Consider the following 25,650-nt stretch of genomic DNA (forward strand, 5'->3'; position numbering starts at 1 on the left):
TCGAAGCAATGATTCTTCAACCTCAACTTCATTGGACTGGTCATGTTGTGCGGATGCCTGATGATCGACCTCCAAAGCAACTACTCTATTCCGATCTTAAAAGTGGAAAGCGTAATGCTGGTGGGTCAACAAGAGGTTGAAAGACTGCCTCAAAGCAAATCTTTTTAAAAATGTAGTATAAACAGTTGGGAAGCCCTGGCCTGCAAGCCTCCAAGAGTCTTTACCAAAGGTGTCATGGGCTTTGAAGACACTCGAACTCAGGGCGCAAGGGAGAAATGTGCTAAGAGGAAGGCACACTTGGCAAATCCACACCATGATGGACTCCTGACCGGAAACCTATGTCCCCACTGTGGAAGGACGTGTGGATCCAGAATTGGCCTCCATAGTCACTTACAGACTCAGTGCTAAAAGCGTTTTCATGGAAGACAATCTTGCTCAGCTACGAGGGATCGCCAAAGAAATCTGGGCACAATTCCAAGCGCTGGTTGTGACCTACAAATCCCCATCTGGCTTAGGCTCTCTGAAGGACCATATTCTCCCCCATGAATCTGCCCAGGCTCTGCAATCTTTGGGGGCGGCCATTCTCTGCCCCAGCCCCCCTCCCAGGAATGCTTGGTGGTGATGGTTAGACAGTGCCTTCTCGCTGCTGGCTCCCGTCCTGGAGAAGTTTAGATTGGCTCCCTTCCTTGCGGTCCTTTCGATGGCAGGCGAAGACATTTTCTTCTTTCAACAGGCTTTGGGGAACCGACTGCTTTTAATGAAAGTGGTTGGTTTTTGTTGCGGTGGTTTTCGTCGCCTGCCTGTTTTCAACAGTCTGGGAGTTGTAGCACAGCAAGCTGGAAGATGTGTGGTGCAAGAGTCGCTGTGACTTCCAGGTCTGAAGCTCGCTGGGGGGGGGGTCTTGCCTCCCCCCCCACCAGAGGTGCACCCAAAACCTTCATTGCCCAGATTTCAGAGGACTCTGAAGACACACCTCTTTCAATGCCCCAGGTGGCTGTTTTGGGCGACCCACCTTAATTTTTGTGGCTGGACGTTGTTTGGCATTGCATTATTTTATTTTATTTTATATAAAAAAGACCAGAATGAAAAGCAATTTTCAGCTCATGGCAAAGAGTGAACAATAAAGAAATAAGCAAAAACAAAATAATATAAAAACGAACATCTGGAGCGTCCCCCCCCCCCCGATTTACTGCTCGGAGAGGGACGTTAGAGACAAAACAGGAACAGGACCAAATTTGATCTTTTATTAAAGTACAAAAAAAGAGAGATTCCTACAAAAAGTCATGCGAAGAAAATCGAAGCATATAAAATAAACTACAAAGCAATTAACCGGAGGGGGGGGGAGGCGGAGGAAAAAAAGGAGAGGGCTTTGCTAAACTTCGGGACAATTCATTACGGAGGAAGGACGGTAGGAGAGAGTTTGCCGATGCATCAGAACGTTGTAGTTTGGGGTTTTGTTTTTCTCTTCCTACCTACCTTCCCTGGTGATTTCATTTGGAAACACCCTCCTCCCCAACCTGGTTTGCCTTTCCAGATGTTCTGATGCTCAACTCCCGACAGCGATGGCCAGCACAGAGCGCTGGGAATTGTAGTGCAGAGCACCCAGAGGGTGCACCAGGTTGGGGAAAGGCTGCTTTGTCAAGAAATGTGGAGTATAGCCAGGTCTCCGCAGTCTTAATACTGAACTGAAATGGGGGGTGGGAGCCCCACTTCCCACCCCGCCGGAAACGAGAGCTCCATTTCACCGTTCCCGCTCCTTAGCAAGCCCTCACCTGGGGGGAAATACTGGTGGGGCAAGTTGCAGCCCTCCACCCCCCGTGTTACTAACTAAGCAGCGGCTCTTTTGCAAAACAAAAATAGGAATAAAAAAAAGGAATACTGTCGAGAAACCAAATTTTTATAAAAATTAAAAAACGGAGCAACAGTTCTCTAGTTCTCATTGAGGCAGTGCGCGAAAAAACTGGCAGTTACCTTGTGCAGTTTGGAGAACACAGACTGCCCCCCAAACCATTTGGAGGCAGGAGGGGCGATAGGAAAAAGGCGCCCCTCCCACAGCAGCTATCAGGGAAACTCTGATTGGTCCAGGGGGGGTTCAGCGCTGCTGTGACCTGGCCCAATCAGGTAGCAGGAGAATGGCTCAACCCAAGTAAGGGACTTTTTGGCTGAAAAATAGGGTGAGGAGTGAGGGGGTGTGTGGAATAGGGGGGGTGGGGGTAGGAGAAGCAGCGCCCCTATTCAGTTGTCCTTCACAAACAGAGCCATCTTCTTCTGGAGCCTAGACAAGAGAGGGGGGGAGAGGGAGCAGGTGTTAATCTAGGGTCGGCATATTTCAAAAAGTGACAATCTGGAGTTTTTGAGCTATCTGAAAAGAAATCCGCCAAAATCGACACTTCCGACATTTCAGCGACTTCCGCCCGTACGCTGTTTACAAGGGCCGAATACCAGCCAGGTCGGAAGTGCCGCGCATATGGGCAACCCGAATTAATGTGAATTTATTATCTCTGCAGATCGTGGCGTAAGATCAACGTAACTCTTAATTATGACTCAAGACCTTCCCTGATGACCTCTGGTGACTCTGGAACAAGCCAGGTGCCAACCGCAGGCTCAAAGAAAGGAATTTCGGATTATCCTGAATATTCACCCACCTCCCACTTAAGGATGAACACAGACAAATTTCGTTGCCAAGGACAGGAGACTCAACTCCTCGACGACCCCCATCCCCACAATATCGTTGATTTGAAGGCAGACATAAATGCTTAGGTTCGGTTAATGCAAGATTGCCATGCATCAAGGTTTTCCTGGACATGTCCTCTTTTGGGGGGTCGGCATGCCCCTCTGGGCAGATTTTTGCATTTTACATGAAACGTCCCGGTTCTGGAGGGTACTTTATTTGTTTTAATTGGGGGGGGGGGGCGCTAGGCGTTTTGGAGTTTCTGGCAGTCCTTGTGCCGGCCTCCAAGGGCCACGCTAATTTGGTGGTTTTTCCAGCGGCCACCAGGCCTTTCATGGCCCCCCATCGTCTGAAGACACAGCATCACCATTCACCAGTCCAGCTGCCACATTCTGGATTAGTTTCCGAGTCACCTTCAAAGGTAGCCCCACGTAGAGCGCATTGCAGTAGTCCAAGCAGGAGATAACCAGAGCATGCACCACTCTGGCAAGACAGTCTGCAGGCAGGTAGGGTCTCAGCCTGCGTACCAGATGGAGCTGGTAGACAGCTGCCCTGGACACAGAAGGAGGAGGAGCAGCCATTTTTGGGGGGGAGGAATTAGCAAGCTCTTAAGGCAGGGCGTAATGAGCCTCGAGCGGCTCGGGTCAGCGAGCCCCGCTGCGCTCCGCAATAGCAAGCAAGGCGAAAACCCCTCTCTCCAATCTGACAAGACTGGTGATGGACCTGGCGAGATGGGAGGACGATGCACACCAGCGTGTAGCCACCCAAACTGCCCACCCCACAACCCGGACGGACTTTTCTGAGGGGCTGCTGCTACTCAGCTAACCCTTGGGGGGGAAAGGATGCAGCCCGGGTGCAGGACACCTGCTTGGCATGTAGAAGTCAGTGCCAGTCGACACTTGAGGTAAATGGAGTCAGGAGGAGGGCGAAGGAGGCAGCGTTTAACCACTCACTCTTTTGCCTGTTCCTTGTTTTGCATCATGAAATCTTGAAACTCGACGGCCTCTTTTATTTTCTTCAGCATATGGTACAGCTTCCGGTCACGAGTCTGGAAAGGAAAGGAAGGAGGGAATATTGTTGTTATCAATTATTCCTATCGTATTTATTTATACCTTTGCCTTTCCCCACAGACCAGGAATTGAAGCGGCTTACAAAAATTAAAACAGCGCAGATTAAGATACGAAAAAGCTAAGCGCGTGGAAGAGAATTGCTCCAAAGTACCGTAATTAAGATGTAATTTTTTAAAAATAAAAATATCTATTAAAATGCAGATAATAAAAGCAGCACTGTACTAGACTATTTAAAAGCCCTTTCCTTAAAATTCCGTTGGTTCCCAAGGGCCTGTTGAAATAAAACCATCTTCACCTGCCGGCGGAAGGACGAGGGAGCCAGTCTGGCTTCTCTAAGCAGGGAGTTCCAAAGGTGTCTGGGAGCAGCTTCCGAGAAGGCCCTGTTCCGTGTCCCCACCCGTGAGGGTGGCAGGACCGAGAGAAGCCCCCCCCCCCGAAGATCTCAGAGCCTGGGCAGGTTCATATGAGGGAAATACAGTCCTCAGGCATCCTGGGCCCAAGCCATACACAGGGCCTTCTTGGTGGTGGCTCCTCCCAGGGAACTTTGGAATTCCCTGCCTAGAGAAGCCAGACTGGCTCCCTCCTTGCTGCCGGAAGGTGAAGACCTTCTCATTCCAACATGCTTTGGGAAACTGCCTGCTTTTAATGGAAAAAGTTGGCGCCGTGCTTATCTGTATGTTTCTAAGGGATCTTTTCTATTTTGTGTGTGTGTGTGTGTGTGTGTGTGTGTGTGTGTGTGTGTTTAATTACCGGTATTTGTTTAATTATTCTGCCTCCCCCTACATTTTTAGCTGTTTGTTTTTTAAAAATAGGCACGGCACCTTGGGTCCCTGCCAGGGAAAAGGCGTGGGATAAATAAATAAAACAGAACGAGGACCAGACCACCCCCTGTCCCGGCCCCTCACAGAGGGGCGATTTCCTGGGAATTGTAGCTCGGTGAGGAGGGCTGGGGTCAGAGGGGGATCTCCTCAAAATTCCTGGCGCCCTTCAAAAACCACACTTCCCAGAATTCCCTGGGGGAGGGACGCCATGGCAGTTTAAAGAGGCGCCACAGGGCTTTCCGTGCGAAGGCAGCCCGAGGCGAAAATCCGAACGCACCCGTTCTCTGCCTCAGGGCGCCCACCCCTGCCTTTTCCAGACCCGCTGCCCAAATCTCTCCCCCTTCCTCCCCTCTCAAGGGCAGAATTTTAAGCCAGCAGCCGAACCAGGGAGTGGCCATCTTGTAGCCCCCTCACAACCAGAGGGGGGGGGACACTTAAGCCGAACGGACGCAGCTCGGCCTGAACATGTACGCAACGCCCAGGACGCGGCTTTCAGGCTTTCTTGCCCCCCCCCTTGCAAAAGTCACCTGGATGATGTAAACTCTTTCTTCCGAGCTGCTGCCGACGCCGCTGGGAGCGTCCACGATCCGCTTCTTGGAGCCTCCTGGTTCGCTGCTCTGAGAGAAAGCTGTGGAATGGGACGGGAGGAATGGTCGGTTTATTTTATTTATTATATCTGTATGCCCCCCCCCCCAGGTTCATGCGCAGCTCTCAGGGCGGGTTGCAATGGTAGAAATGCAAAATGCGTAACGACAATAAAAACCAAAGCAACCATCTCACATGTGAAAGATGTCAATCAGCCAAAGTTCTGGTTGAAGAGGAACAAATATTAATAGTGGTACCTTGGCTCCCAAACAAATTGTCTCCCAAACACCAGGAAGCCCGAAGAGAGCGTTCCGGTTTGTGAACGTTTTTCGGAAGCCGAACGTCTGATGTGGCTGTTGGCGTTGCGAACCTTTTTGAAGTTGGGCGGGCTTCCAGAACGGATTGAGTTCGGGAACCAAGGTACCACTGTATATGCGTCCCCATTTAAAACTGCCCTCCGCCCCCAAAAAACAACAAACCCAACCCTAGCCGCCCGGAATAGCAGGGGAATCCCAGCCAGATGGGCGGGGTATAAATAAATAATTATAATTATAATTATCCTTACTAGTACAGAGGGAGAGAATTGCATTGAGAGGAGCAGGCTTGCATTTAAAAATACTTTTCTTTAAAAAACCAGAAGCCTTTTCATTGGGGACTAGCTGGCCCTGCCACGCATTGCCGTGGCTAATCCCTGTGACTGCCACCACCCTGTGTCAATGCATGACGTATCCCACCCACTCCTCCCCCCACCCCCCAGAGTCATCCCTGTGACTGGCCCCACCATGTCCTGATCTATCCCGCCCCCTCCTCCCCCAACTCCCACCCAGGCGAGCCAGCACCTCCATTCGGCCTAGTCTGTAAAGGAGTCGGCCTAGTATGTAAATGGCAGCTGAGGTGCTGTTGAGAGGGAAGGTTTTATACGTGCAGTACCAGTGTAGCCGCCGCTAGAGGGCACTGGTTTGCAATCTGGTTCTTTTCCCAGCATGCACTTTCGGCTGAGTGGTGCTTTCTGGAACAGGGTTTTTTTGGGGGGGTTTCACCTGGCGGAGGTGTGGCATCTGTCTTTGAAAACCTTATAAGAGCCTTCGGACATTCGCTTTGGATGTTGTGTTCAAATTTGAACGCAATCGGTGAAGCGGTTTCGGAGTACAGTGGAACCTCGGTTTATGAACACCTCAGTTTATGAATTTTCGGTTTACGAACGCCGCGGACCCATCTGGAACGGATTAATCCACTTTCCATTACTTTCAATGGAAAAGTTCGCTTCAGTTTATGAACGGTTACTCCGCGGACCGTCTGGAACAGATTAATCCACTTTCCATTACTTTCAATGGGAAAGTTCGCTTCAGTTTATGAACGCTTCAGTTTATGAACAGACTTCCGGAACCAATTGTGTTCATAAACCGAGGTACCACTGTAAAGTGGATAATAACCCACATGCCCAGTTTACATTTTTATATACAGCGGTGCCTCGACTTACGAATTTAATCCATTCCGAAGGCACCTTTGTAAGTCGAAAAATTCATAAGTCAAAAAACGCCATTGGAAACGCAATTTCCCATAGGAATGCATTGAAAACGGAAAAAATTGTAAGTCGAAGCAACCCTATCTAAAAATTCGTAAGTCGAAAAATCCCTATCTAAAACCGCCGCGGTTTCCCCCCGGATGTTGAGACATTCATAAGCGTGTGGCCATTACCCCCATTCGCAAGTCAAAAAATTGGGTTGTTGAGTCGTTCGTAAGCCGAGGTACCACTGTATATAGATAGTGGGTGGAGAGATACCATGGGAAGATAAAAGATTGTTTATGAATGCGACAACTGCGGCAAGACTTCTTTTAGCCCCAAAATGGAAACAACGAGAAGGACCAAAGAAAGAAGAGTGGCAGATGAAGATGATGGCCTTTGCAGAACTGGCGAATTTGACAAGAAAAATCTGAAACCAGCACGATCAAGTATTCCAAAAGGTCTGGAGTAAATTCATACGATATCTGAAAGACTACTGTAAGCAATTAACATCACTAGCAGGGTTGTCTGAAGACTTGAAATGAGACATTTTCTACCTTTCTGTATTTAAATTTTGAGTCATTTTGTAATGAGTGCAATTAAGCCTTGGAAAAGGCACAAAATGCAATGATATAAAGCAGGGGTAGGCAACCTAAGGCCCGCGGGCCGGATGCGGCCCAATCGCCTTCTAAATCTGGCCCGCGGACGGTCCGGGAATCAGCGTGTTTTTACATGAGTAGAATGTGTCCTTTTTATTTAAAATGCATCTCTGGGTTATTTGTGGGGCCTGCCTGGTGTTTTTACATGAGTATAATGTGTGCTTTTAGTGAACATGCATCTCTGGGTTATTTGTGGGGCATAGGAATTAGTTCATTCACACACACCCCCAAAAAATATATAGTCCTGCCCACCACATGGTCTGAGGGACAGTGGAACAGCCCATGGCTGAAAAGAGGTTGCTGACCCCTGATATAAAGCTTAATTTCGAAAGCTGTGAGGCGGGAAGGAAGGAAGGAAGGAAGGAAGGAAGGAAGGAAGGAAGGAAGGAAGGAAGGAAGGAAGGAAGGAAGGAAGGAAGGAAGGAAGGAAGGAAGGAAGGAAGGAAGGAAGGAAGGAAGGAAGTCGATATAGGCTCTAAAGTGCCGGGGCAGTAAAGTAGATGATGATGATGATGTGAATGTATATTATTAAATGGAAAACAAAAATTATATATGAGTAGCAGGCTTGCTTACACGCTCCTTGGCTCTCCGACAACCATTCCTGGGACTCCTCCGCTTCAGGCTTACACTGTTTGGCGTTCCTGCCACTGGCTTCCGGTCGACTCCGCTTGGTGTTCCCGCTGCTGCCGGCGTCCCCGCCGCTGCCGGCGTCGGGTTTATTCCTCTTGGCGTTCTTTCCGGAGGAAGTGGTTTTCTGGAAGTTTTCTTCGTCCGTCTTGCGGTCCCGGCCTGGGCAGGCGCAGACCCGGGCCTCGAAGCAGCGGCGCCCAAGGAGCTGGCCCCTGCGGGGAAAAGGGGGCAGGATAAGGAGACGAGAAATCACTTTCCATGCACAGTAGGCGAAGGAAACTTTTTGGGGGGGGGAGTATCTCAAGGGCCGCATTCTCCTCTGGAGAAGACTTCCGAGGGCCGCATGCAAGTGGCAGAGGCAGAAAGGGATGAAGCAATGAATGGGATTTTTACCTCTGCCAACTAGGCTCTCAACGCAGCCAGAGAGTCCGAGGGCCGTTCCCCCAGGTGGTTACAATGGTCCCTTGGTTCTCAAACGCCTTGGTACTCAAACAACTTGGAACCCAAACACTGCAAACCCGGAAGTGTTCTGGCTTGCGAACTCTTTTCGGAAGCCGAACGGGCTCCATTTTGAGTGCCACGCCTCTGTTTGGAGTGTTACGCTGAGGTCCATCTGTTTTTGCTATTTATTTTTCCTTTTTTTGTGGCTCTTTTTGTTTTGTTTTTGTGACTGTGCGGAACCCGCTTCAGCTACTGACTGATTAATAATAATAATAATAAATATATTATTTATACCCTGCCCATCTGGCTGGGTTTCCCCAGCCACTCTGGGCGGCTTCCAACAGAAAAATAAAACACAGTAATCTATTAAACATTAAAAGCCTCCCCGAACAGGGCTGCCTTCAGATGTCTTCTAAAAGTCTGGTAGCTGTTTTCCTTTTTGACATCTGATGGGAGGGCGTTCCACAGGGCAGGCGCCACCACCGAGAAGGCCCTCCGCCTAGTTCCCTGCAACTTGGCTTCTCGCAACGAGGGAACCGCCAGAAGGCCCTCGGTGCTGGACCTCAGTGTCCGGGCAGAATGATGGAGGTGGAGACGCTCCTTCAGTTTTATTGCTTTCATTTTATGGACCGATGGTCTCATTAGAGAGCAAATTCATGCCAAAAGGCTGCTTTAGGGGTTGTTTTTAAAAGTCTGGAACGGATTGATCCGTTTTGCAGGACTTTCTATGGAAAAGCGTGCCTTGGTTTTGGAACGCTTTGGTTTTGGAACAGACTTCCGGAGCAGATGAAGTTTGAGAACCACTGTAGCCAGATTTGGACAGGACCCACCCCCCATTCCTTGCGGTTCGACAGGATCAGTACCCACCCACCCACCGTCACAGATCTCTAGGGCCACTGGGCACCCTTCTCCCACCCCCCACCCCTGGACCCATACCTAGAGCAAGGATCTAGAGCCAAGCAGCAAAGAAATTTTAAGAGTGACCCTTAGGCTGGTTCTCAGATCTCACAAGAAATCTGGTTCTAGAGTTAAGGGCTTGCTTCAACGCTGCCTGTCACTTCTCTTATCTGCAAACAGAAGCTCTGAGCCCCGTCTCCTGGCCACAGACCCGGGGCGCTGGCTCCCCTCGGGGCCATGCCCCTCATTCTTCCCAGAGAACCCAGGAGTCCTGGAACCCAGGAGACGGAGAACCCCGAATGGCCTTCCTTGGGGGGGGGGCATGGAGGTGCCGGGGAGAGAAGAGAGGAAGGGGATCAGAAGTGTTTTACGCACATACAGGTCTCCAGGGTGATGATTATCAAGATGGGGCGGCGGTTCATGCCCCCCTGGCAAGAGCTGTTGCACATGAAGTTGTAGAGGATCTTGCTGCTTTCCGTCCCCAGCTGAAAGGCAAAGAGGGGGCAGGAATTGGGGCCCAGGCACCTGCTGATCTCCCCCCAGACTATTCAAGGGGGAAAGGAACTTGGGGGGGGGGGTTTCTTTGCAAAGTGCAATGCAAGATGATGATGATAATAATAATAAAATAATAATAATAATTTATTATTTATACCCTGGGCGGCTTCCAACAGAAAAATAAAACACAACAATCTATTAAACATTAAAAGCCTCCCTAAACAGGGCTGCCTTCAGATGTCTTCTAAAAGTCTGGTACAGTGGTGCCTCGCTAGACGAATTTAATTCATTCCATGGGTCTTTTCTTATAACGAAAAATTCATCTAGCGAATCCCATAGGAATGCATTGAATTTTTTTGAATTTTTTTTTTGCCCATAGGAACGCATTAATTGAATTTCAATGCGTTCCTATGGGAAACCGCGATTCGCTAGACGAATTTTTCACAAAACGAATTCGTCTTGCGAGGCAACCTCCGCTAGAAAAAACCTTTCGTTAAGCGGAAATTTCGTTAAGCAGGGCATTCGTTAAGCGAGGCACCACTGTAGTTGTTTTTCTCTTTGACCTCTGGTGGGAGGGCATTCCACAGGGTGGGTGCCACTACCGAGAAGGCCCTCTGCCTGGTTCCCTGTAACTTGGCTTCTCGCAACGAGGGAACCGCCAGAAGGCCCTCGGTGCTGGACCTCAGTGACCGGGCAGAACAATGGGGGTGGAGACGCTTCTTCAGGTATACTGGACCGAGGCCGTTTAGGGCTTTCAAGGTCAGCACCAACACTTTGAATTGTGCTCGGAAACGTACTGGGAGCCAATGTAGATCTTTCAAGACCGGTGTTATGTGGTCTCGGCGGCCGCTCCCAGTCACCCGTCCTGCTGCCGCATTCTGGATTAGTTGTAGTTTCCGGGTCACCTTCAAAGGTAGCCCCACGGAGAGCGCATTGCAGTAGTCCAAGCGGGAGATAACTAGAGCATGCACCACTCTGGCGAGACAGTCTGCAGGCAGGTAGAGTCTCAGCCTGTGTACCAGATGGAGCTGGTAGACACCTTACTGTAATTACTATTATTACGGTTATCAGCAGGGAGAAAGCATGCAACTTTCTTTGCAAGCCGCATCATATTATAATTATAATTAACATTATTAATTAAACGTGCATACTATAGGCCTTCATCCAAAAATCTTGGGGCGGTTCACAGCGATAAAAATACAGCGGAACCTCGGTCGTCGAAAGCTTCGGAACCCAAACGCGGACAAACCCGGGAGCAAATGCTTCCGTTTTTGAACGCGCCTCAGTTGCCGAACGACTTCTGAGGCGCGGTTCTCCATCTTTGTCAATGGATTTTGCCGACCGGCCATTGCGCCTCGGTTGCCGGACGTTTCGGAAGTCAAACGGGCCTTCCGGAACGGATTACAGTTCGACAACCGAGGTTTCGCTGTCGACACAAGATAAAAACGCTCTGCCTCCAAACACGGTTCGGGAACTTCAGCTCGGAGCAGAACTCGGCAGCCAGGTCGCTCACCGGGACAAAACAGCTTGACCCTATTGCACCGATCCTGGCCCGACGTCACCGGCTGCCACGAGAGCTGAGCGCAAGGGTAGATCTCCAGTGTGATCCAGGGATCTTTTCCCGGTCCAAGCCCCCTCCCCCCTCCCCAACCCCCCATTTTCGATAACCTGGGGTGCCTCGTAGGGAACGACGACGCTGTGGCGCTTGGTGTTCGGGTCAGAGAAATACTGGGCCTGCTGGTTCCCTTCCACCCGGATCAGGTGCTCGGCGGGGGCAACGCCTCCTGGAGGACACAGAACCGGATCGGGGCCGGGCGGGGGGAGAGGGAGAAAGAGGGGGAAGAGAAAAGTGGGGACAGCTGCTTCACAAAAAGGACTAAGGATTGTGTGGGGGCAGCACAGGCGCCGTCCCAAACGGGAATGTGTGCAACATGATGATTTCAACGGTGTGGCCTCTGAGCGCATGCAGAGGGCCCACACCACACCAGAGGCTAACCACCCCAAAACAGCCTGCTCCACGTAGCTGGGAGTAAATCTCAACCAGGAGGGTTACCGGAGGGGTGCTAAGAGGCAAGGGGGGTGTCAGGCGAGCGCAGCGGGCCCTAAATCACTGCCCGACTTAGGAAAGGCCGTTTCGCCTGATCAAGCTCACCCCGTTCGTTGATTCTGAACCAATGCGCATTTCATCACTCTTGTTCTGAGATTTATGGTGTTATTCTCATCTCCCTGAGTCCGCTGTCCAAATAACGCTTTTTATAGCGCAGGGCAACTGGCTCTCGAACTTTCCCCCCTGCATTTTCATAATACAGTGGTACCTCTACTTACGAATAACTCTACTTACGAATGTTTCTACTTACGAATGGAGCTCCATCCGCCATCTTGGATGCGGTTTAGATAGGATTTCTTCTACTTACGAATTTTTTCTCCCAATGCATTCCTATGGGATTCGACTTACAATTTTTTTTCTACTTACAAATGTGTGTTTGGAACGCATTAAATTCGTAAGTAGAGGTACCACTGTAAAAATCTGCTCGTGCTCCACCAAATTTGTTTATTGCTAAGAAATACGTCGGAAAATGAAAAGAAACAACTGCTCCGTTTATAGTCAAGAATGCAACTGCTTTATAATTTGATCGTTTATAACCTAATCGCACTTAAACCTAGGTTGCGGTAGCCAAAACTGAATGTCTACTCTAGGCACCTTTTCTTTATCGTGGGGATTATTATTATTAGTAATGCTTTTATTTCTACGCCACTTTATTTTTATTTTAAATTTCTCTTCAGCTAGGCCTTTTTGTTGTTGTTATTTATACTTTTCAAGTTTATACATTTCATTAGTTAAAATCAATTTTAACATTTCAAAACTTGACTTCCTTCCCACTCTTTCTGCGGCTCCTTATTATTATTATTATTAATATTATTTTTACTATATTACATATTTTAATATATTACTTTTAATACCTTCTGCATATCCGAAATTCAGTTAACTTGCTCACCTACTGTTACGCCACTTTATATTTTAAACAACACATCTCAACGCGGCTTACAACCCACTGAAACATCGAATCGAACGATCAAGTAGAAAACAAATCCAAGCTTTGTAGGAAAACATTTCAGATCCTTCTCTAAGGGACATTTTGCTTTCCCCAGGCACCAGCCAGGCACCCAGAGATCTCCCTGTGGTTGCAACCAGACCAGTGACAGTCGCAAATCGCGCTTGCTAATTTCTAGCACTGCCCAAAATGTTCGGGGGCTGGGGGACTGGGTTAAAGCATCTGCCTTGCTTGCAAAACCCCACAGACCCACTGCTCCTGCTGCTAGCCAGGGTAGATGAGCCAAAATTCTGACTCAATAAAAACCACAAGCAGGGTGGATAAAAATCAATTATAAATAAATAAATAAATCAGATTTTTTTTTATTTAAATCGGATTTTTAAAATAAAATGCTTTTGGGGGGATCTTTCTAAAGATAGTTTTCAATTTAAGTTACATTATAGTCCAAAGGCGATTCATCAAGAAATAAGGATTTGTTTAAGTTTTTCATGTGTGCTAAAACTCAGTCTTAAGTGCGGTTTTTTTTAAAAAAAAAAATTGTTTAACCATATCAGTTAACAAACATGGATGCATATGCTATAATGTTACTGTTTAAGTTAAATAAATTATTAAGGAAATGATTATTTTTCTCCTTCCAATAAAGTACAGCAGAAAAGTTGTCCAAGTATAAACAATAATTTCATAAATACCTGAAGTATCTGAAGAAGTGTGCATGCACACGAAAGCTCATACCAAAATAAAAACTTAGTTGGTCTTTAAGGTGCTACTGAAGGAATTTTTAAATTTTGTTTCATAAATACCTGTCTTTGTATTTCTAACAGTATAACCAAATCAGTAATTTTTTTGATATAACTGTAAAAACTACTCTGAAAATCTATTCATTCCAAAAATGAAACCTTCCATCTGGTTGTAAATATTAAGATTATACCCACAAGAATGAGTCTTTCTGAAAAAAGAAAAAAAGAGAGATTTAAATCAAGTCTTACTGACTAGTGATTTAAATCAAGGCAGAGGTAATTGTTTAAAACATGTGTTTGATCTGCAAAGTATTAGTTTAATAATGAATGACTTAATGTTGTTTTAGTTGTGATTTCCTCTTTTCTTTATTCAGATTTAACTGTATCCGTGTATATTTACTTTTTACTTTTTCTCTTTTCTTCTTTTTTGTAACCTTTCTTAATTTCTTTTTCCTTTTTCAAGTTGGTGTTTTGATTTGTATTTATTTGCAAAAAAAATGGGATTTATTTTTTTAAAAAAAATATAAATCAAGTCTTACTGACTAGTCATTTAAATCATGATTTCTTTTTTCCCCTTTCTCTTCTTTTTTTGTAACCTTTCTTAATTTCTTTTTCCTTTTTCAAGTTAGTAAGTTTGGATTTGTATGTATTTGCAATAAAACTGAAAAATTTAAAAATTTAAAATGTATATATATATACAGTATATATAAATCAAGTCTAACTGACTAGTCATTTAAATCGCGATTTGATTTGATGAGATTTAAATCAAACCCACCCTGACCACAAAACATGCATTTGGACGGGGAAGGAAAGAGGAAGGGTGTGCCGGGTTCGAATCCTTTATAGGCAACTCCTCAGGGCCATCACCCCAGTCCTTGTCCCCAGAGATCCGCCCCAGAGACCAGCCCCCTTGCCCCAAAGAGGCAACCCATTCCCTCTGCCGGAGCTTACCGTGGCTGCCCTCGCCAGTGCGCTCATGGTGTGGGCATCGCTTGACCACCTCAGCGATGTGCTCGGACTTCTTGAAGACGGCCGTGGCGCGGACGACGGCCCAGGGAGGGGGTGGCGTGGCCACCTTGATGAGGACAGGGCATGTCTTGCCCATCTGGCAGAAGAGCTTGTTGAGATCCGGTGAGTACTACGTTGGGGCGGAGAGAAAAAGAGAGGGAGAGAAAATATTATAACATGAAAATTATACAATACTAGCTGGGCCCGGCCACGCGTTGCTGTGGCTTAGTCTGTTAATTCTCCTAAGGTCCCAGCGCAGCTTGCAACCACCCAAGCAACTTTAATAAAAAAAAAACAGCTTAAAAGTTATAAAGGATAACTGTGAGATGTCCAAACAACAGGCTCCACTGGCCTCCGAGGGAACCCAGGCGTCCAGCCGCGCCCCCCCCCCCGCAAACCTTGGAGTCAAATCTATATTAATTCTGGAGCTGTAAACCCTACAATTCTCTCCCACCCCCACCATCACGCCAGATCCCCTCTTCTCTCCCCAAATGCCCTAGATCAGGCATGTCCAACAGGTAGATAGTGATCTACTACTGGTAGATCACTGGGAGCCTGCGGTAGATCACTGCCTCTCCCCAAAGAAGCTCAAGAACTTTGGTTCCCCTAAATAAAGTTCAGAAACTTACGACCATAGACCTTTCCTTCCTAAAAAAATTATTTGATCTGAACCCCTAAAAAACAGAGGTGGATCACTGCCAGTTTTTAACTGTGAGTAGATCACAGTCTCTTGGGGGTTGGCCACCCCTGCCCTAGATCTTACAAGCTTGCAGGATAATCCAGCCCCCCCTCACCCCCACAGGAATGTATTAAGCCTGAGCCACCCCCAAAATTTTTTAGCACCCCTCAGAAAATTCACATCCATCCTGTTAGTCAACGCCCCCTCCCCACAAAACCCAGCAGTCTTTTTGCTGGCCCTTTGCTTTACATTCAACTTCCTTTCCTGACACTTTTTTTTGGGGGGGGAGAGATAGTGATCTCGACCACACAGGATTCGCCCCCCCCCAAAAAAAACACACACACCATGATCCTCTTAACATGCTCTTGACAAGGTTCAACTAACCTTTTCTGCCATCACGGCACAAGATCAAGGGATTTAATTTCGGAGACCGAGCAACACTGTCCGTCCATCCGTGTCCCCCCCCCCCAAAAAATATCCCTCCAGTTCCTCTGAACAGCTGAACACCAGCGAGGCAGGAAACTCAATGAAATGCGCAAGGAGACCAAGACATGTGCAGACTTGCCCTGCGGAGTTGTTGGGGGGTGGGGGCGTGGAGAAAAGGGGTCTGGTCTCAAGGCCAGCCTCCTCAAATATCCGCCTTTAAAAAGCTGTGACTCGGGTAGCAGTCATAACATGCATTCAAAGCGCGTCACTTCCAAAAGCCAGGACTTTTTTCCGCCCAAAGAATTAGAATCATAGAATCATAGAGTTGGAAGAGACCACAAGGGCCATCCAGTTCAACCCCCTGCCAAGCAGGAAACACCATCAAAGCATTCTTGACATATGCCTGTCAAGCCTCTGCTTAAAGACCTCCAAAGAAGGAGACTCCACCACACTCCTTGGCAGCAAATTCCACTGCCAAACAGCTCTCACTGTCAGGAAGTTCTTTCTGATGTTTAGGTGGAATCTTCTTTCTTGAAGTTTGAATCCATTGCTCTGTGTCCGCTTCTCTGGAGCAGCAGAAAACAACCTCCTCCCTCCTCCTTTCATATATTTGAACATGGCTGTCATATCACCCCTTAACCTTCTCTTCTCCAGGCTAAACATACCCAGCTCCCTAAGCCGTTCCTCATAAGGCATCGTTTCCAGGCCTTTGACCATTTTGGTTGCCCTCCTCTGGACACGTTCCAGCTTGTCAGTATCCTTCTTGAACTGTGGTGCCCAGAACTGGACACAGTACTCCAGGTGAGGTCTGACCAGAGCAGAATTATGGGAATTGTAGTTTACTGAAGGTGCTCAGAGGCGACGAAGGCCTTTCTCTCCCCCCCCCCCCTGGATCTGTAATTCCCAGAGCAGTTTAACAACCAACTCCCTCTTTTCTGGGAATTGTAGCTCTGTGAGGGGAAGAAGGGAGTCTTAACAAACTATAACTCCCAGAACTCTTTGGTGGGAGGATGCCATGACGGGTTAAAAATGGGGCGGTCTAGTGAAAATGGGGCCGGAGGTATTTCTCGACAAGCCTTCAAAGTGGAATTTTTAAATCTGCACCGTACATTTAAACCCTTTAAACAGGAAAGACTGAGCACCCCTCCCTGCCAAAAAATATCAGGGAAACTGTAGTTTATTAAGGGCGCTACGAGCTGTCTGAATATCCCTATTACAAGAGTTCCCTGGGAAGAGGGAAAGCCAGCCGGATGGGCGGGGTACAAATAATAAATTATTATTATTATTATTATTATTATTATTATTATTATTATTATTATTAACTACTCTGGGTCTCTCAGCACCTGTAACAAGCTACAGCTCCCAGAATCCTTTGGAGGGAAGCCATGATTGTTTGTCATGTGGTATCCTAGTGCTTAAGGGACCCAGGTGGCATTGTGGTTAAACCACTGAGCCTAGGGCTTGCTGATCAGAAGGTCGGCGGTTCGAATCCCTGTGACGGGGTGAGCTCCCGTTGCTCGGTCCCAGCTCCTGCCAACCTAGCAGTTCGAAAGCACGTCAAAATGCAAGTAGATAAATAGGAACCGCTACAGCGGGAAGGTAAACGGCGTTTCCATGTGCTGCTCTGGTTTGCCAGAAGCGGCTTTGTCATGCTGGCCACATGACCTGGACGCTATACGCCGGCTCCCTCGGCCAATAATGCGAGATGAGCGCGCAACCCCAGAGTCGGTCACGACTGGACCTAATGGTCAGGGGTCCCTTTACCTTTACCTTATCTTAGTGCTTAAAACGCATGGCACCAAGGTGGCCTAAATCCTTCAGCTGGGTGCCCCCCCCCCCGAGCTGCTTTGAACTACAACTCCCACCGGTCCCCGGGCGGCATGGCAGGAGTCAAGGACGGGCGCCATCAGACATTTTGGGAAGGAGAGAGCAAGCTTTCTCCGTAGGCCAGGCTTCTGTTTGGGAACCCCTAGATTGGCGCCAAGAGATAAGACTTTGAAAAGCTGGTATCACTGGAGCCAAGTCCAGCTCTTCCTGCCTTGCAAGGGGGTTGGAAAACACAACCGGCTCTATAATTCTACGATTCTATTAATCGATTAAACTAATTGAGAATTAATTGTAGAGTTAGTTAATTTTGTAAGCCATGAGGCAGGAGGGGTGGAAGTTGATAGGCTCTTACAGAGCCAGGGCGGTAAAGTAGATAATGATGATGTGAATGTACGTTATTAAATGGAAAATAAATAAAAATTATATAACACTTCACCCTAAACCAGGCATCCCCAAACTGCGGCCCTCCGGATGTTTTGGCCTACAACTCCCATGATCCCTAGCTAACAGGATCAGTGGTTGGGGAAGATGGGAATTGTAGTCCAAAACATCTTGAGGGCCGAAGTTTGGGGATGCCTGCCCTAAACATAACAAAGGGGGTATGCATCGATTCATTAAACTGGTTTATTTAAAAAAAAAAAGTCACTCTAAACATAAAAAAGGAGATGTGCATTGATTCATGAAACTGATTTATTAAAAAAAAAGAGAGTAGAATTGGAAGGGACCCGAGGGTCATCTAGTCCAACCCCTTGCAGACACAGGAATCTTTTGCCCAATGTGGGACTCGAACCCACAGCCCTGCGATGAAGACTTTCATGCGAGTTTTAACGGGGTTTTTGAACAGGTGTGCCATTCATTGTTAATGCTTTGAATTTAACTGTGCTGTTATTTTCTTCCTTTGTGGGTCCTGCAAGCCACTATTCAGAATCGTGCTTTTAGGGAGCGCTGGGGGTGAATTTATGGCACCAAGGAGGACCACCCTTGTTCGAAATCCCCCAGGCACCAGGTCCAGTTGCGGCCCCGTGGAGATCTCTGGGTGCCAGGTTGGGAGCAGAATAACTTATTTATTGCATTTATGGCCCACTTTATTCTCCAAGTAGCGCATGGTTCACCCCTGCCCCAGTTAATCCCCACAACGACCCTCCGAGGGAGGTGAAGTTGCGACTGACTCCAAGGTCACCCAGTGGAGATTTGAACCCTGATCTCCCAGGTCCCAGACCGACACTCTAACCACTACACCCCACTGCCTTCCTAAGAGTCCTTCTGCTATGGGGAAGCTGTATCAATTAACTAGGTAAATAAATTTGGGGAAAGCAAAATGCCACTTAGAGATGGATCTGGATTATTTTCCTTGACGCTTGCAATTGGTTTATTCGGGATGGTTTCATATGATGTTTCCTTTAGAATAATAATAATAATAATAATAATAATAATAATAATAATAGGAATTTGTTACTTATACCCAAGCCCATCTGCCCGGGCCTCCCCAGCGACTCCCAACAGGATATTAAAAACATGATAAAACATCAGACATTAAAAACTGCTGTGGTTCTATTTATAATGTTTTACAGTCCAATGTTTGACTATTAATATGTGTGCTTTTTACAGAATCCCCAAGTTTTTGGGTGGAGTTCTTATTCGGAAGCTGGCGCCCTCCAGCTGTTTTGGACTACAACTCCCATCGACGCTGTGGCCCGGCCTCCGCAAAGGCATTGTGATTGTGGAAGAGGACCCTGAGCCCCCATCCAAACAATGACTATCACCAGCCCAGGTAAGAAATAAATGTTATCACCCCAAATAATTTGTTCATAAACTGAAGCGAACTTTCCCATTGAAAGTAATGGAAAGTGGATTAATCTGTTCCAGACGGTTCGCGGAGTACTCAACCTGAAGCGTACTTAACCCGAAGCATGGGTGTAATTGGTTCCGGAAGTCTGTTCATAAACTGAAGCGTTCATAAACTGAAGCGAACTTTCCCATTGAAAGTAATGGAAAGTGAATTAATCCGTTCCAGGTGGGTCTGCGGCGTTCGTAAACTGAAAATCTGTAAACCGAGGTGTTCATAAACCGAGGTTCCACTGTACATTGATTATTGCCTTCATTTTATGGATCAATGGCCTCATTAGACAGTAAAATTCGTGTTAAATTGCTGTTTTAGGGGGTGTTTTTCACTGTCTGGAACGGATTAATCCATTTCCATGGGAAAGTTCGCTTCACGTTAAGTACGCTTCAGTTTTAAGATAGACTTCCGGAGCCAATTGTGGTTGTAAACCGAGGTACCACTGTAGCTGTTTATTTCCTTGACATCTGGTGGGAGGGCGTTCCACAGGGAGGGCGCCACCACCGAGAAGGCCCTCTGCCTTAGATATAGAAACGGCATTAATAGGAATAATAAAAACAATTCATTGAAAAAAATAAAATTAAGACGTCTAGACATTCTCTACTGGCAACCATAACCTGTTTAACGCGCCATTTCGCAATTAGCTTATTTATGCGAGTTTCTGACATGCAACCTTTCCAAAAACCAACCTTTGCCAATGCCCCTCCACGGGCGAAGCTCCCCCCCCAAAAAAAACAACAAGGGCAGGTGTATCGCAATGCCGGATTTACGTATAAGCTAAACAAGCTATAGCTTAGGGGGGCCCCAAAAAAGTTTTTAAAAGGAAAAACAACAACTGGATGTACATTTCCAAAATATAAGATAAAAAACAAATAAAATAAAATCTACATAGAGCAACAGTGTTTTGTGTTGTGTGGGCTTCTATGATGTAAGAAATGGCCCCCGCCTGCTAGCCTGCTCCCTAAAATATCACGGGTTTGCTCATTTCTATATATAGGGTTGACTACATTCTGCTATTTATAATTATTAGTAGACTAGTCTCATTCAGCCCGTTAAGAAAACAAGCGCTAGAGGTGCGATGGGGGCGCGGCCTTCCCTCCCTTTCTGCGCTCGGCCGCGGAGCGCGCCGGGAACGCAATTAAACAAAGCGCTCTCCCGTCGTGTCCCGCGGCCGAGCGCAGAGAGGGAGGGAAGGCCGCGGCCCCGCCGCTCCTCCCACGGGGCCAGGTAGGGTTGTCAGGAGGAGGTGGACCAAGATGGCGGCATTGGGCTCCAGGGCCGCGGCCCCGGAGCCCGATGCCGCCATCTTGGTCCACCGCCGCGGGGAAACGGGAGGCAGAGGGTTGAGGGGGGGAGAGAGCGCGCGTGTGTGTACGTCCCGCCTCTTCGTCCAGTCCCTGTGTCCGTGGGGCACATGTGCATTAGCGCAAACCCAGGGACACAGGGAATACTGGACGCGGAGACACTTGCACTTTATTATATAGGATAGTTTGCACCATATATTTACACCTATTATTATTTCATGTTATACTTATAGCAAGTTTCCCCGAGACTAGGTTATGAGTCTTTGTAAACTGTGTCTCTAAAGGAATTTTTTGTTATTGTCAAATGCCAATGTGTTTGCATTATGAAGTTAGCTTTGAAGAAAAAGAATCATTTAAAGTTAGAGCTTAATAATTATTTCACTATTAGCAAGCATACGACTTCTTAATTGCATTTCACTATTAACATACTTCTAAATTGTATTTCAGTTCGACAGTGACTTTGATAAAAATACATATTTTCTTACGTCCAAATGGCTTTAGATACCTGTTAGGTCCATCAAGGGCCATACAGCATATATTCCAAGACAAAAAACAGCGACAAACTGTTCTTGACAAAGGACAGCTGGACATAGAAAGGGCCCCATTACCTTCAGGAGCTGAGGGCCACATCAAACCTAAATCTGGACCCGAATGCACCCCAACTCATTTTTTTTAAAAAAAGAATAGATTCCCCCCCCATTCCCACCCCCTGCCCAGCTTCGTACGGTGCAGGTGACGGATTTGGCGGTCGACGACGGCTCAAACTCCAGCTTGAACCCGTGCTTGCCAGGGTAGTCTTCCGTGGACGGAACGGAGGAGGTGGTGGAGGGGATTGTGGCATCGCTGCTCGATTCGCCCGCCTGGGGGGCACTGTCCTCCTGTGGGAAAGGTAGGTCAAAGGACTCCAGGGGCTCATTATGAAGTTCCTCCTGGAAAGGGGGGGGGAGAGAGAGAAAGAAATTAAAAAGAGAATTACAGGGTTCCAAGTTGAATGGACCTGAGCGAGCCACAGCAATGTGGTCTGAGCAGGACAAGCGTCCAAACCTCCTCGTCGTTGTCATAATCATCATCAAATTATTATTATTATTATTATTATTATTATTATTATTATTATTATTATACCCTGGTTCTCAAACCTTGGTTCTCAAACTTAATCCGTTCCAAAACCAAAGCGTTCCAAAACCAAGGCAAACTTTCCCATAGAAAGCAACGCAAAACGGATTAATCCCTTCCAGACTTTTAAAAACAACCTTTTTACAGTGGAACCTCGGTTTATGAACACCTCGGTTTATGAATTTTCAGTTTATGAACGCCGCGGACCCATCTGGAATGGATTAATTCACTTTCCATTACTTTCAATGGGAAAGTTCGCTTCAGTTTATGAACGCTTCAGTTTATGAACAGACTTCCGGAACCAATTACACCCATGCTTCAGTTTATGAATGCTTCAGGTTAAGTCCTCCGCGGACCCGTCTGGAACGGATTAATCCACTTTCCATTACTTTCAATGGGAAAGTTCGCTTCAGTTTATGAACGCTTCAGTTTAAGTACTCCGCGGACTGTCTGGAACAGATTAATCCACTTTCCATTACTTTCAATGGGAAAGTTCGCTTCAGTTTATGAACACTTCAGTTTATGAACAGACTTCCGGAAGTCATTTGCCATGAATTTTACTCTCTAACGAGAGCGTTGATCCACAAAATGAAAGCAATAAACAATGTACTGCAGTCACACAATCAATCAATCAATCAATCAATCAGTAGCTGAACGAGGTTCCACGCAGTCACAAAAAAGAGCCACAAAAACAAAAGCACAAAATAAATAGCAAAAACAGACAGACCGCAGAAGAACACTCAAAACGGAAGTGTGGCACTCAAAACGAAGCACGTTCAGCTTCTGAAAAAAGCTCGCAAACCGGAACACTTACTTCCGGGTTCTGCAGTGTTTGGGTTCCAAGTTGTTTGAGCAGGCTTCCTCAACCTCGGCCCTCCAGATGTTTTGGGACTACAACTCTCATCATCCCTAGCTAACAGGACCAGTGGTCAGGGATGATGGGAATTGTAGTCTCAAAACATCTGGAGGGCCGAGGTTGAGGAAGCCTGTGTTTGAGGATCAAGGCATTTGAGAACCAAGGTACCATTGTATTATTATTTTTATTATTAAAGCATTGCAGGAGCTTTGCATTCATTGCCCCTCTCATTCTCAAAAGATCCCTATGTCATTTGCTAACAGACATTTCTCGTCATAAAGCCCCACAGCCGGCTGGCAAAAAAGAATGAAACCACAAAATGCTCAGTAACAAAAGGGTTTAAAAGGAATTATTTCAAACGCCCAAAAAATGAATTAAAACCAACGATGAGCTAAAAGCCGGATAAAAACACCGGTCAACATCTCTGATGTTGTCTGTATCAGAAAAATAGACAGTGATATCACATGCGCCGAATAATACAAATTATGCAGGCGATTTTGTTGAAATGTGGCGTCCTTTCGTAAAATAATTTACTGATGACCCTGAAGAATGGCAACTACCGAAAAACTTTGGCAAACTTAACTAGACTGAGCCATCCTGGAAGGGGGAGAAGTTGGGATTTTGTTTTTGTAATTTTTTTTCTTTTCTGTAATTGTTATATATACTGGAAATTAATAATTTTAAAAAACCTGTTATTCTTAAAATTATGCATATGTGCGAAGGCATGTCTTTTAAAATAAATAAATAAAGGGAGGGTGGATTTAGCAGACGCCAGAAATAGCACAATGAAGGCACCTGCCTGGCGTCAACAGGCAGGGAGTTCCAAAGCCCCTTTGCTGCCATAATGAAAGAGCTTTCTTATTAGATCAGGGTGGATAAAAATCAATAATTTTTTTATCAAAAAAATAAGATTTTTTTTATTTAAAAAAATCTATTTTTTTAAATTTAAATTGGATTTTAAAAATGAAAGCTTTTGGAGGAATTTTTTTCTAAAGATAGTTTTCTGTTTAAGCTCCATTATCGTCCAAAGACTATTCATCAGGAAATAAGGATTTGTTTTAAGTTTTTCATCTGTGCTAAAACTCAGTCTAAGTTTTTTTCTTTAAAAAACCTGTTTAACCACAGTTGACAAACATGGATACATACAGTGGAACCTTGGTTTACGACTACCTCGGTTTACGAAAACCTCCGCTTACGAACGCCGCAGACCCAGAAGTGTTTACATCCGGGTTCCGCGGCGTCGGATGCGCAGACGCGATTTGCGCAGCTTGCGCAGAAGCGCTCTATTGGTGCTTTGTGCATGCGCAGAAGCGTGCCTTCGCCTCGGCGAGGGAACGCCACCGCGGAACGGATTGCGTTCGCAAACCAAGGTACCACTGTATGCTATAAAGTTATTGTTTTAGTTAAATAGTTTAAATTGTTATTAAGGAAACTATTATTTTTCCCCTTCCTATAAAGTACACCAGAAAAGTTGTCCAAATATAAACTGTTAACTTATTAAACTTCAAAATAATGACATAATTATCTGTCTATGTATTTCTAATAGTATAACCCAGCGGTGTGGTTAAACCCAGGTGGTTAAACCAGGACCCAGGTAGCGCTGTGGTTAAACCACTGAGCCTAGGGCTTGCTGATCAGAAGGTCGGCGGTTCGAATCCCTGTGACGGGGTGAGCTCCCGTTGCCCGGTCCCAGCTCCTGCCCACCTAGCAGTTCGAAAGCACGTCAAAATGCAAGTAGATAAATAGGAACCGCTACAGCGGGAAGGTAAACGGCGTTTCCATGTGCTGCTCTGGTTCGCCACAAGCGGCTTTGTCATGCTGGCCACATGACCTGGAAGCTGTACGCCGGCTCCCTTGGCCAACAACGCGAGATGAGCGCCGCAACCCCAGAGTCGGTCACGACTGGACCTAATGGTCAGGGGTCCCTTTACCTTTTTAACCCAGCGGTAGGCAACCTAAGGCCTGGAGGTCAGATCCAGGGTGAACAAATGGTGGGGGAAATTGAGTAGCATTTTAATTTTAGAATACCTAACTGCGAAGACGCGTAAAATGAAAGCGTTTCAGGTCAATGAGAAAGAGGCGGATTGGTTTGAAAAGATATTGAATTATTTGGGTAGGTTTGAACAATTTCAATTAAAATGTTAAAAGTTAAATAAACCTTGTGGAGCTTAATATTCTGTACTCTGAAATTTTATTCCTTCCAAAAATGAAGCCTTCATCTGGTTGTAAATATTAAGATTACACCAGCAAGAATGAATCATTCTGTAAACAAAATGATTAAACAAAGTCTTTACTGACTAGTGATTTAAATCGATTTGATTTAAATCAAATCCACCCTGCATTAGATCAAACCGTTCAAGGGTGCCCCCCCCTTGCAAATGCACTGCAGTTAATTACAACTGGGGTGTTATGCTATGATGTTTTCCTGTTCATCCCAGGACTCCTGGGTCCTCCTTCTCACCCAACAGTGACGGTGGCGCGACCACAATAGAAACTCCTGCATTGCAGGGGGCCGGTCTGGATGACCCTCAGGGGTCCCTTTCCAACTCTACAATTCTACAAATTCCACTTACCTCAAAAAATTCGCTGGGCGGCATGTCACGCCATATCTCGTTGAATGCCGGGTCGGCGTTCAATGCTTCATCAAACAATTGCTCCATCTCAAAAGCCGGGAGCAGGAGAAGCAGACAGATGTTGCTTGAAAATAAGATACAGATTTGTTAGATCTCAATCCCTCTATTTCCTTAATTCAGCCTTCTCCAGTCCGATGCCTTTCCAGACGTTTCGGACTACAACTCCCATCATCCTCTGCTGTGGATGATGGGAGTTGTAGTCTAAAACATCTGGAAAGGGGACCGGATTGAGGGAGGAGGACTTCGTTTCAAAACAAGTACAGTAATCTGTTAAACATAGTTCTCTTTCTCCCAGACACCAAAACAAAACCATCAAGGGTTAAGATTATACCAGCAAGAATTACTGGTAGTCTTTCTGGGAGGAAAAAAAGATTTAAATCAAGTCTTAGTGACTAGGGATT

At 46.5% G+C, this 25,650-nt stretch overlaps 1 protein-coding gene across 3 annotated transcripts in view; it reads right to left on the reverse strand.

The window, feature by feature from the left end:
• Positions 1-1,230: 1,230 nt before the first annotated feature.
• Positions 1,231-25,650, reverse strand: part of TP53 (tumor protein p53) — a 29,963-nt gene continuing 5,543 nt past the window's right edge. For 2 of the 3 annotated variants that reach the window (XM_035135728.3, XM_035135727.3), the window contains exons 2-10: positions 25,190-25,313; positions 21,373-21,576; positions 14,515-14,701; positions 11,442-11,557; positions 9,654-9,763; positions 7,884-8,152; positions 5,090-5,190; positions 3,625-3,719; positions 1,231-2,275 (exon numbers count right to left, since the gene is read on the reverse strand). In XM_035135728.3, coding sequence (XP_034991619.1) covers positions 2,236-2,275; positions 3,625-3,719; positions 5,090-5,190; positions 7,884-8,152; positions 9,654-9,763; positions 11,442-11,557; positions 14,515-14,701; positions 21,373-21,576; positions 25,190-25,276 — 1,209 coding nt within the window. In that variant the 5' untranslated portion in view covers positions 25,277-25,313 and the 3' untranslated portion in view covers positions 1,231-2,235. The remainder of the gene's footprint in view (positions 2,276-3,624; positions 3,720-5,089; positions 5,191-7,883; positions 8,153-9,653; positions 9,764-11,441; positions 11,558-14,514; positions 14,702-21,372; positions 21,577-25,189; positions 25,314-25,650) is intronic. The other variant, XM_088656266.1, reaches the window with a different exon arrangement.

Source organism: Zootoca vivipara, chromosome 12 (genome assembly GCF_965207765.1).
Source record: "Zootoca vivipara chromosome 12, rZooViv2.hap1.1, whole genome shotgun sequence".
Lineage (NCBI taxonomy): Eukaryota > Metazoa > Chordata > Lepidosauria > Squamata > Lacertidae > Zootoca > Zootoca vivipara.